Below are 11752 nucleotides of genomic sequence, written 5' to 3'. Positions count from 1 at the left end.
GCATCAATCCTGTATTTGTTGCACTGTAAAAAATATTCTGTTGTGTGAAAAGTGTAAAATGTTGTTTTAATTAATCACCTAATTAATGTTTCAGTCTGATGTTTGAGTGAAGACAGACGCTGCTCTGGGTTTTTTTTTTTTAACTCTGGTTTTATTGAAGCTTCAGTCCTGTGGTTTGATGATGTCACGGCGCCCTCCAGTGGTGCGTTCAGGTGCTGCAGGAAACTGGAGCCACTTCATGAGTCTAAACTGAGCTGTTCTGTTCAGTTCTGTTGGTAGTAGTGGTACTCTGCTGGTCCTGGTGGTGGTGGTACTGGTTCTGGTTCTGGTTTCTTATGAAGGTGGAAAAAATCCGTCTCTTCAGGTTCTTCAACAAAACTTTTAAGCTCCAGTCCTCAGCGGCTCCACCGTCGGCCTTCGGCTCCTTCTCAGTGTCGTCTGGCGAAGAAGAGGAAGAAACAGATGAAAATTTACATTTATCGTTCCATATTAACGATCCTCCATCATCAGATAGTGTTTTAATTTGTCTGATTCTTTGTTTCATGTCCAAATAACCTGCAAAAACGAAACAAGCACTCACACAGGAAATGAAAAATTAATAAATTCAGTTAACAGATAGCAGGTTCTGTCTTCACAGCTGCTGACTGTCAGCGTGTGACAGTGAGTGGGCGACGTCTGACTGAACAATGCCATCAAATGTCCATCAACAGCACAAAGGAAACAGACGAGCAGCAGAATTAAACGACTCAGAAACAAAAACATGACTTTGACAGCAACAAATCTGCATTTCTGTACATCAGCATCACTATATTCTGTCACTTCATTTCAGATATTGTAGCTACAGTTACTACGCACTGTGATACTATATAAAATTAAATCAGATAAAACAGTAAAACACACCACAGTTGTAGAGTTGACGAACTCTCTGGACGTCCGTCTTGGTCATTTTCTTCCTCTGACCCATCTTCTCCTTCACGTCGTCGTTGGTGACGATGGTGGGCAGACCGTTGGCCGAGAAGAAACCACTGACACAAATATAAAGTCAGTACATTTTTAAAAAAAATGAATGCATACATGTGTTTGGTTGTTATTTTGGGGTTTTTTCTTTGTTTTTCTACACTTCACCTTCCGTAGTGCATGATGGAGCCGACGTCGTAGGAAAGGTTGAAGGTTTGACCTGGATGTTTCTTGAAGTTTCTCTCCATCCCTGAAAAAAACATCATCACCACAACCATTCATTTATATTACACATCATAGACCTGTATTTCCATGACTAGACTCACCTGCCATGATGTTGTGGGGCAGCACGGTGACGTACTGTTCGCGGTCCATCCTCGTGTGTTCGTGGTGGAAACCCAGAGCGTGGAGGATCTCGTGGGCGATGTTACCGACGCGACACGGAGGCCCGACGAACACGGGCTGCTCGCCGCCGACAAACCCCACGTACGAGGAACAACTGACGACCACAGAACACGGAGATTCAGAGTCCTTGATGGTGCGTTCATCTGATATTCATTTGATCAAACTATTTACAAACTGATTCACAGACACAAAGGTTTGACTTCAGAACAATGAGGCTAAAACATAAATAAAAGTTTGTGAAACAGTGAAAAGTGAATTTCACTCCAGATGTTTAGAAGCTTTAAATTGGATCAAACTGATCCCAATTGTGACATCCATTTATCTATCATCCAGATGTTTCATGTAAAACATTTGGTTTTTGGACTGAATTACAAACTTTTCAAGATTGCCAAATTGGCCTCATCCTGTAATTACACCGACGACCACTAGGGGGTCGTCCAACAGGAACACACCAACGACCTATAGGGACATCTGGACAGTATGAACTGTACTGGTTGGTCTGTCATTTGGTTGGTTGGTTGGTTGGTCGATTGGTTGGTTAATTGATTGGTCGATTGGTTGGTTGGTTAATTGGTTGGTCGATTGGTTGGTTGGTCGATTGGTTGGTTGGTTAATTGGTTGGTCGATTGGTTAATTGGTTGGTCGATTGTTTGGTTGGTTGGTTAATTGGTTGGTCGGTTAATTAGTTGGTCGATTGGTTGGTTGATTGATTGGTTGATTGGTTGGTCGATTGGTTGGTTGATTGGATTGGTTGGTTGGTCGGTTGGTTAATTGGTTGGTCGATTGGTTGGTTGGTTGGTCGATTTGTTGGTTGGTTGGTTAGTTAGTTGGTTGGTTGGTTGATTGATTGGTTGGTTGGTTGATTGGTTGGTTGGTTGATTGGTTGGTTGGTTAGTTAGTTGGTTGGTTGATTTGTTGGTTGGTTGGTTGGTTAGTTAGTTGGTTGGTTGATTGGTTGGTTAGTTAGTTGGTTGGTTGATTTGTTGGTTGGTTGGTTAGTTAGTTGGTTGGTTGATTGGTTGGTTAGTTAGTTGGTTGGTTGGTTGGTTGGTTAGTTAGTTAGTTAGTTGGTTGATCGGTTAGTTGGTCGATTGGTTGGTTGGTTGGTTGATTGGTCGATTGGTTGGTTAGTTGGTTGATTGGTTGATAGATAAACACCCTCTGCTGGTCTTGAACAACAGGTAGTTCTTCTCATTCGTTCTTTTGAAGAACTTCACACAGGTTTGCTCAGACACCATCGCCATGGCAGCGAGGACGTCGTCCGTCCGTCCGGCTGGAAAACAGGAAGTGACACGACACAGAGCTTCCCTGTGAGCCGCTGTGAGACTCAGATCAGTGGTGACGTCGTCGTTGTTTCACCAACGAACCGTCAGACTCACCGAGCTCCGAGCTGATGGCGTACGGGATGTCAGGCGTCAGCCACGTCCTCTCCACGGCGTTCCTGTCGCTCTGCAGGGAAAATACTGGCAAAACTCAGGAGGAACAGGCCTGAGGTTTGTTTAGCTGCTGTTTCACAATAAAAACCTTTGAGTACGGTGGCCCCAAGAGGTCAACTCAGCTTCAGAAAACACATAAAAAACACAAACCTTGCTAGAAATGCAGAAAACAACTCCCAACACAACAGGAAGTGTTTCTGGGGACACGTTAAAGCGAGGGACCAGGCCTCCATATCACAGTAAAAGTGAATTTCACCATTTATTCATGTCTAAAGTTGAAACAATAATAACATTCACAACTTTAATTAATTAAACAATTAAAACGTTTCACTCACTGACAGAATCAAGTCACCCTCCGTCGTGGCTGTGTCGCTCATCAGCTCTGTCACAGAGACAGAAACATTAACCTCATTTCTCTTTAAACCGTTTTCTGCTCGTCCACAGATTAAACTCACTGAGCTCATGTTTCTTTATGATTAAAGTGGATTTAACGATTTAATAAAGTCAGTTTTTCATCAAACAGCACAATGAACATAGAAATACTGAGGAGAGGATCTAAAGCTGGACTGATATGACTACATATGAACTTCATTTTTTCACTTTTTAAATGGTGGATTTGAAATTTTAATTCACTTAGTTATTAGTTTGAACTTTAATCTCTTTACTCTCATTGTAGTTTTATCTCCTTCATTATGTTTTGCATTTTTATTTCACTGTAAAACACACTGGATCGTCCTCATGTATGAAACGTCCTGAACAAATGAAACTGCTGCCTATGATAAGTTTAGAGTTGAGTCGCTTTAAACTTTAAAAAAAAAAAAAAAAAAAAAAAACCTTACAAAGGAACCTGTTGGACAGTTTCACTTTCTTAATGTATTGATATTGTTAACCCTTCTGTTGTCCACCTGGGTCAAGGAAGGAAGGAAGGCAGGAAGGACAAAGGGAAAGATGGGAGGAAAGAAGGAAGGGAAAAAGGAAGGAAAGATAGATTGAGGGAGGGAACAGATGGGTCAAAAAGGAAGGAAGAAAGGGAGGGAAAAACAACTGTGGAAAGAAGGAAGGGGAAAAGGAAGGACAGAAAGATGGAGGGAGCAGGGAGGGAACAGATTTGTTCAAGGGATGAAGAAGGACAGAAGGAGGGAGGAAAGAAGGAAAGGAAAAAGGAAGGGAAGAAAGATGGAGGGTCAATTGGATCAAAAGAGGAAGGAAGAAGAAGTAAGGACGAAGGGAAGGAAGGGATGAAAGAAGGAAGGGAAAAGGGAAGGAAAGAAAGATGGAGGGTCAATTGGAAGGAAGAAGTAGTAAGGACGAAGGGAAGGAAGGAAGGGAAAAAGTAAGGATGGAGGAAGGGAACAAATTGGGTCAATTTGACCCAGAAAGACAACAGGAAGGTTAATGTTGATCTGATGTCGTCCTCACCTTCTAAAGTCTCTGGGTTTGCCTCCATGTATTTCCATGCAGCGATGAGCCAGTCCTCCTGCAGAGCTGCACCAACACACACACACACACACACACACACACATCACAGAAGCTGATCACAGTGTTTGATCCAGACAACAAACAGTTGGACTGTACCTGTGTTGGCCTCTCGTATGGGACTGCACACGACTGAAACACAACATAAAGGAGAAGAATGAGGTTTCCTTCCTCAATCTGAGTCAAAGCAGAACGACGTGATCGTTTCTCACCATCTTGGAGGTTTTCCACCAGCAGCAGAGCAGAGAGAAGCAGACGCAGCATGACGGACTCTCAGGCTCGTTAGGCTCGTTAAGTCACATCACCTGTGAGCTGCTGCCTCATTTATCTCTGAGCAGCTGAAGGGGAAACATGTTGGTGCTGAAGATGTTGCACAATATGTGTAATACAAAACTCTGGTGTCTGATCCTGATGATTATTTCAGATTTTATGTAACTTCATCCTCCACCCTGATCTGACAGCAGCTAATAAATAGCAGCTACAAATAACAGTAAAATTTGGAGGAATGTTTACATTGAGTTTTCTGTTTTATGTCACTTTTTGATAGGCCTATGTAAACAGATTTTCAAACGAAACATATGAAATAGAATGCATTGGATTATAATTTTGAGAAAAGTAACTGAGTAGATTCAGTAAAGTCTAAGATTCCATATTGTATTATATTGTAATTATATTTTTCTGCCAAATAAATATATTGAGTAGCCCATTATTATATTACATTTGAGAAAATTCTATTTTTTGTACATTTTTGTTGGTAAAAGAAGAAAATACAATTCCTCGAGGAATTTGACATCAAATTGAATTAATCTTTAAGCAAGCTGTACACAGTTTGTATTCATGCCCACTTGCACTGTACAAACAATATCCCTGACCAAACAACATGTAGCCCATGTTTTTTCTCTATTTAGCCTAAATAATATTTTGTAATAACAATAGCCTACATATTTTTATTTTCAATATATTTTTGTACAAAGTGAAGTCTTTATATTTTTATTTCTTACTTCTATGTGTCCTGTATGTTACTGTTGCAAGTGGGGGCTCAATAAAAAGTCAAATGGGTGCCCAAAGTCACAGTTACAGTTGGATAAAGTCTCATTTTAAAGTTGATTTGAGTCTTTTACCTTCAACTTTGAGCTCATCATGTAGTTTCCACCTTCAGACCATACAGTCTATGCTTCAGACTGAACCATGCTGTCATGGCGCAGAGCTGCGGTTGGAGGCGCTGCGCAGATTTTCTGCTGCGAATCAACACAACGAAGAGGAAGAAGAAGCGTGAGCAGCACTTCCGGTAACAATAGAAACACATGTTGGACTGAAGCGGAGCGAGGAGTTCCTCCAGGTGAAGTTTCTCTCCGTTTTCTGTCATGTTCTTTAAAACTGTTTATTCTGTAGGAGAGACATTAATGTATAAACACCCGTCGTCTCTTCCGGTTTAGATCAGCGCGCGAGGTTTCTGTGACGCACTCACGTTACGTCAGGTAGCTAGAGTAGCTAGCTGCTAGCCGACGTGCTAACATGTTTTTAAATGGAAAAACGTCATAAACGTGAATGTTTGATAAACTAATGTTTCTTAACAATGTTTCGGAAGCTTCACTCCTTTTCAACAGTTCTAACAGAAGCTAATTACGCGAAGATAAATAAGTTTATACGGTCATTTGAGGAGGTTTGTCCACTCCCGGCTACAGTAAGTTACCTAATGTAGTTTATGTTGATAGGATGTAAACATTGTGATAAAAACCAGCATAAACTCATAATTCATCATAAAGTAGAGTAAATAAGAAGTAAAATATGAAGAAAACCTTCCCTAGAGTCTCTTTTCTCCTGTTGGAGGGTAATACACTAGAAACTAAATATATGAACAATGAACAAATAAAGTTTGTAGTTTGAACCAAGGGGCTCTGTAATTCACAGTTTCCTTATTGCACAAAATCTGCTCGCAATGGTGACACAAAATCAACCCAGTTTTCCTAGTAATTCTTAAATCTAACTGATTCCAGTCTGGCTGAGAAGTTCAGCTCCTCCATCCTGTAAAATTACCTTTAACTGTCGGTGCATGTTGTTTTGAGATCAGCGGAGCAGAGACGTGAGCTGCAACGAACGGAGACGCATGGTATTTCCACGTTTCCCCCATCAAACTCATCAAATACACAATCCAACAACTCCAAAACGCTCTGGTGGACAAGTTGTGACCTGCACATTCACCACGCTATGAGATAATCACATATGTAACATTACGACACATGAAGGAAATACTTGGAACTACTTTTTGAAATCCCTCCGCCCAGCAGCAGCCATGTCTGGAATGTAGTTCCGGCTGCATTTCCCTCTAAAACAACTCTGTGTGGTAACGTTGTGTTATTATCTCATAGCGTGGTGAATGTGCAGCTCACAACTTGTCCACCAGAGCGTTGTGGAGTTGTTGGATTGTGTATTTGATGAGTTTGATGAGGGAAACCAAGAAATACCATGCGTCTCCATTCGTTGCAGCTCACATCTCTGCCCCGCCGATCTCAAAACAACATGCACCGATAATTAAAGGTATAATGAACCTACTGCTATGACTATAGAGGGGTTATGGTCCCTTTAAACCTTGTGTTTCCTCTCCACAGTGTGCAGCCATGACGAGGTGGGCGAGAGCCAACAACGTCCACAAACACAAACCATCAGAGGCCACTCCCTGGAATCAGCTGAGAGGAGGAGGAGGAGGGGGGAGAGGAAGAGGAGGAGGAGGAAGAGGAGGGGGAGGAGGTCACGGTGACCCCGCTGCAGGTAAACACGGATCTCACCTGAGAGGAACTCAACCCGGCGGATCGGCCGTGACGAAGCCGAACCACAAGAAGAAGGACTACGTGAGCGAGGACGTGAACGGGTTCCTGGAGTATCTGCAGCAGAGCGGTCAGCAGCTGCCCCGAGGAGGAGGAAGAGGAAGAGGAGGAGGAGGAGCAGAGGGAGGAAGAGGAGGATGGGGGGAAGGATGGAAGAGGGAGCAGGAGCAGAGGGAGATCAGGGAGGAGGTGGCGGTCGCCCTGAAGAAAGACCAGAGGAGAGAGGACAGACGGATAAAGAGACAGAAGGACAAGAAGAGCAACATGGTGAGTGTCAAAGCCACAAGAGGCAAGAAAAGAATTTTCAGAAAATTCAGTTCCATCCAAATTAAAGGAGCGTTTTAAACATATAATACATCGCCTAAATACAAACTATAAAATTCAAAAACTTAATCTTCATTCATCCATAAGTTATGGAAAACACACAGGAAACTGTCAAAATAAAACACTTGGAGTTCGTAGATGATGATATTTTGAGTTTCTTTGTTTTAGTCTGAGGCATTCAGGGTTTTTATGTGACGTAATGAAATATAGATTAAAGTATCCTGTTATAAACATAATTTATCACTTCTCTCTCTGCCCCCCCCCCCCCCCCCCCCCCCCAGCTGTGCTTTAACTGCAGGAAGCCCGGTCACGGTCTGGCCGACTGCCCCGAGGCCGACAGAGACGAGGAGATGGGCCGAGGGATCTGTTACCGCTGCGGGTCCACCGAGCACGAGATCCACAAGTGTAGAGCTAAAGTAGATCCTGCCCTGGGTGAGGAGGAGGAGGAGGAGGAGGAGGAGGAGGAGGAGGAAGAGGAGGATGATGAAGGTCACAGAGGTGTTATTCCTGTTGTAACGATGTAAACTGTGTGTGTCTCAGGTGAATACCCGTACGCCAAGTGTTTCATCTGTGGTCAGACTGGACATCTGTCCCGCGCCTGTCCAGATAATCCTAAGGGAATGTACGCACAAGGTACAAACACACACACACACACCTGTACAATGATTCACCTGTTTCAATGATGTGCAGGGTTTGGACGTTTAGAAAAAACCTAGAAATTTGAAACTGTCATTTTCCAGGTTTGGAAACTTCAGTACAGCACAAAAGTTTAGTAGAAGTCATAGAGTCGTTCTCTCTCTCAGTAATAACAGCCTCTGTGGTTGATTTTAAAATGGATAAATAGAAATTATGAATTGATCTGATCATTCAGCCATCGCTCTCGTCGGCTCAGGTTGCGAGGTGCCGTATAGACGATGAAGACTTTAAGGTCGAATCAAAAGCTAAATGTGTTTTATGCAGTGAAATGTTTTACATATCACGGTGCACAGCTCCACGGACCGGCTGCTCCCGCCGCCGTTGTGTCTGTGTCTCTGCTGCTGTTTCCCACGGAGCTCTGCGCCGTCTGAAAGCTCGTTTGTGGAAAGACGTCGCCTCCGAGTGGTTAGAATGTGTGCTATAGAAGAGAAACACACATTTCAGACGTGTCCTGTGATTTTTCATTCTCCTTTTCATATTTAGTAGCAGGAGGACAACACCTGACAGAGATAATCTCAGCTGTCAGGTGTTGTCCCACCTCCTGCTGTAAAGAGAAGGGGTTAATATAATAGATACAAGGCTGAAAATCACAGCACATGTCTGTTCTGATGATACAAGCCAGAGGTGTAAAACTCAATCATGTGGGAGCCTCCTTTAATACTTAATAGAGGGGCGGGGGGCAATATCTGAAAGTACAGTGGTCAAGATGATGATTTTTTTAAACAGTTTTATTCCTATATTTCATGCACACATTGACAGTTTAAGTGGTCACGTGTTGTCATGGAAACTTGTTGGCTAAAATGTGTATGAACCCTGTCTGTCTGTGTGTGTGTTGCAGGTGGCAGCTGTCGTGTCTGTGGATCAGTGGAACATTATCAGAAGGACTGTCCAGAGCATCAGGCTGCAAGTGAGTCTCTAGAGAGAGAGAGAGATGTGGCATTACATGTCTTATTTTATCCAGATGTGATTTAAAGGGATGCTTCACCCAAAATCGATAATTCACCAATCATCTACTCACCGTCATGCCGAGGAAGGGTTTGGAGAACTTTCAGAGTCATCAAAACTCTTTAGGAGTTCCAGGGGGGGTTTTCATATAATGGCGGTGGATAGAGTTCGCTTTTGAATTGTCTAAAACACACACTATGAAACATCCAGATACCTCCATACTGCTCGTCTGTACTGACCCAAGTGTCCTGAAGCCCAAACATGGAAAAGTTGTTGGGAAAATATTAATGTGATCTCTGTTTTTATCCTTGTTGTAGCAGTAGCTCCAGTGGCTGCAGGAGATTTGCTGTGAGATGTTGGTTTGTCGTTGTAAACCACTGGATGTTTGATGTAAACATGGAAGAACATCTGGCAGAAAATCTGGTGCAGCCACTGGAGCTACTGCTACAACAAGGATAAAAACAGAGATCAACTTTACCATGTGGCGGCTTCAGGACACTTGGGTCAGTACAGACGAGCAGTATGGAGGTATCTGGATGTTTCATAGGCAAGGCAATTTTATTTGTATAGCCCGTTTTTACAAACAGTTTGTCTCAAAGGGCTTCACATGGCATCATAACAACATCCTCTGTCCTTACAGTGCGTTCACACCAAGTAAAATATTCGCCTCGCTCTACTCTCTCGAGTTTGCCTGCTGGAATATTTGTTTTTACTTGCAGCATTCACGCGAACAGGTGAATTTAACGTGTTCGCTTCATTCGCGTCACGCCGTTCGCGTCATTCGCGCCGCCGGCACAAATTCGCGTCCGTTCGCGTCTGCACATTGACTTTGTATGTAATCTTATCGCACGAAAAATTCGCCTCACGCCCGGTGTGAACACGCCGTTAGACCCTCATAGTGTGTGTTTTGGACCATTCAAAAGTGAACTCTATCCACCGCCATTATATGAAAACTTGTCACCAGCCGGACCCCCCCTGGAACTCCTAAAGAGTTTTGATGACTCTGGAAGTTCTCCAGACCCTTCCTTGGCATGACGGTGAGGAGATGGTTGGTGCATTATTGATTTTGGGTGAAGTATCCCTTTAAATGTCTGTTTTTAAATTTTTTGGAATAAAATCCAGATGTGATTTAAGAAATTGTCACTCATACCTCCTCCTCCTCCCTCTCTCCCCCTGCAGCCAACTCGGTGACGGTCGGCTGGTTGTCCAACAACATGAGCGCCGACCACGAGGAAGTCCACGTCCCCGTGAAGAAGGTCCAACCCAAACAGACCAAGGTGGTGAAGTTCTGACCTGCAGAGACCAAACACACACACACACTCACACACACACACACACACACACACACACACACACACACACACACATTCACACACACACACACACACACACACACACACACACACACACACACACACACACACACACACACACACACACACACACACACACACACACACACACACACTCACACACACACACTCACACACACACACACACACACACCTGCTGCTTCATCTCCAACCAGCTTCACATCCTGGACTCAACCAAACGGACTGAGAACTTTCTGCTACTTCCTGTTTGTCTTTGTGTTTGATGGACGTTGTTTTTAATAAACTGCAACACGAGGACGGTTTTTCACTCAGCAGCTGTTGAATCCGTCTGTTCTGGTTCTTCTCTGAGTCTGGAGCTGAGGAGGAAAAACCTTTGATCACATCACATGGTGGTGGAATTTGTAAATGAGGAAGACATTAATGAGGAAGACGATGTCGCTGTGATGTGGCGGCGGCGTGAACTTCAAACAGACAGAAGACAATAGAAAACAAACTGAAGCAGTTGTTTTGTCTGTGAGACCAGACGCTTGCTGGGTGGGCCGTCCCACTTCCTGTCTAATAATAAAAATAATAACTGATTCAGCTTTTAATTTAATCATTATGTTGATCTGAATTTATATATTAATAGTGAAGAACATCTTCACACATCTGTTTTTACAGGTGCACCGGACTGGGACCAGCTGATCCAATCCAATCCACGTTTTAAAAACAACAATAAGTGCTGCACAAAAGATACAAAACAGTAAAATAAATAGAGTTAAAGTTAAAATACAGTAAATTAAAAGCACTGAGAAAAGCATAAGATTAGATAAAACACTAGGAAATATAAAAATACAATAAAAGACAGAGACCACACAGCTCTCATGTTGTATTAAAAGCCAAACTTATATGAAAAGACGAATCCTGCACAGTCTGTAACTTTAAATAGGAAGTGGCTGGTTTTAAAGGAATAGTTCATCAAAAAATGAAATTCCGTCAGTCTGGAGACCTGGGAGGCCGGTTCCTAGTCCAACCAAAACTTTATATGAGAGTAATAATAGGGCCGACACAAAAACCATTTAATATTCCTCCACACTGCTTGTCCACTGCAATCCAAGTGTCCTGAAGGGGTAATACAATACTTAAATAATTCAATACAGGACTGTTGAGGCTGTAAAAATGTCCTAAATGACGTAATTTCCAGTAAACTCTGGACTATCTCCCTTCAGGACACTTGGATTGCAGTGGACGAGCAGTGTGGAGGTATATTAAATGGTTGTTGTGTAGTTTTATGGACGTTTTTAAAATGTGTCGGGCACTATTACTCTCATATAAAGTTCTGGTTGGACTAGGAACCGGCCTCCCGGGTCTCCAG

The 11752-nt window shown here is 43.0% G+C and overlaps 2 protein-coding genes across 2 annotated transcripts; one reads left to right on the top strand and one right to left on the bottom strand.

The window, feature by feature from the left end:
- Nucleotides 1-244: 244 nt before the first annotated feature.
- Nucleotides 245-4538, bottom strand: LOC146976832 (hatching enzyme 1.2). Its single transcript, XM_085794298.1, has 10 exons — nt 4487-4538; nt 4374-4406; nt 4218-4283; nt 3134-3180; nt 2742-2811; nt 2521-2635; nt 1284-1456; nt 1126-1207; nt 901-1025; nt 245-438 (listed from the first exon to the last, which is right to left on the bottom strand). Exons 1-10 carry the CDS (start codon nt 4536-4538, stop codon nt 245-247), a joined length of 957 nt encoding a protein of 318 aa, XP_085650424.1.
- A 958-nt stretch (nt 4539-5496) lies between these two features.
- On the top strand, nt 5497-10521 carry zcchc9 (zinc finger, CCHC domain containing 9). The gene is made up of 6 exons (XM_085792608.1): nt 5497-5613; nt 6884-7366; nt 7705-7855; nt 7964-8056; nt 8958-9026; nt 10244-10521. Exons 2-6 carry the CDS (start codon nt 6893-6895, stop codon nt 10354-10356), a joined length of 900 nt encoding a protein of 299 aa, XP_085648734.1. The 5' UTR covers nt 5497-5613; nt 6884-6892; the 3' UTR covers nt 10357-10521.
- Nucleotides 10522-11752: the final 1231 nt, after the last annotated feature.

The sequence above is a fragment of the Trachurus japonicus genome, chromosome 12, assembly GCF_045865225.1.
Source record: "Trachurus japonicus isolate A0001 chromosome 12, Traja_1.0".
In the NCBI taxonomy this organism is placed as follows: Eukaryota; Metazoa; Chordata; class Actinopteri; order Carangiformes; family Carangidae; genus Trachurus; species Trachurus japonicus.
This window is presented reverse-complemented; position numbering and strand designations above follow the sequence as displayed.

Excerpts from the sequence above, each read along its gene's own strand:
- LOC146976832 (XM_085794298.1), bottom strand. The coding sequence starts at position 4,538 with ATGCTGCGTCTGCTTCTCTCTGCTCTGCTGCTGGTGGAAAACCTCCAA. Across the intron at positions 2,636-2,741 it reads CGCCATCAGCTCGGAGCTCG|CCGGACGGACGGACGACGTC; the intron begins GTGAGTCTGACG and ends CCTGTTTTCCAG. Across the intron at positions 1,026-1,125 it reads TCCATCATGCACTACGGAAG|TGGTTTCTTCTCGGCCAACG; the intron begins GTGAAGTGTAGA and ends TATTTGTGTCAG.
- zcchc9 (XM_085792608.1), top strand. The coding sequence starts at position 6,893 with ATGACGAGGTGGGCGAGAGCCAACAACGTCCACAAACACAAACCATCA. Across the intron at positions 7,856-7,963 it reads TAAAGTAGATCCTGCCCTGG|GTGAATACCCGTACGCCAAG; the intron begins GTGAGGAGGAGG and ends TGTGTGTCTCAG. Across the intron at positions 8,057-8,957 it reads TAAGGGAATGTACGCACAAG|GTGGCAGCTGTCGTGTCTGT; the intron begins GTACAAACACAC and ends TGTGTGTTGCAG.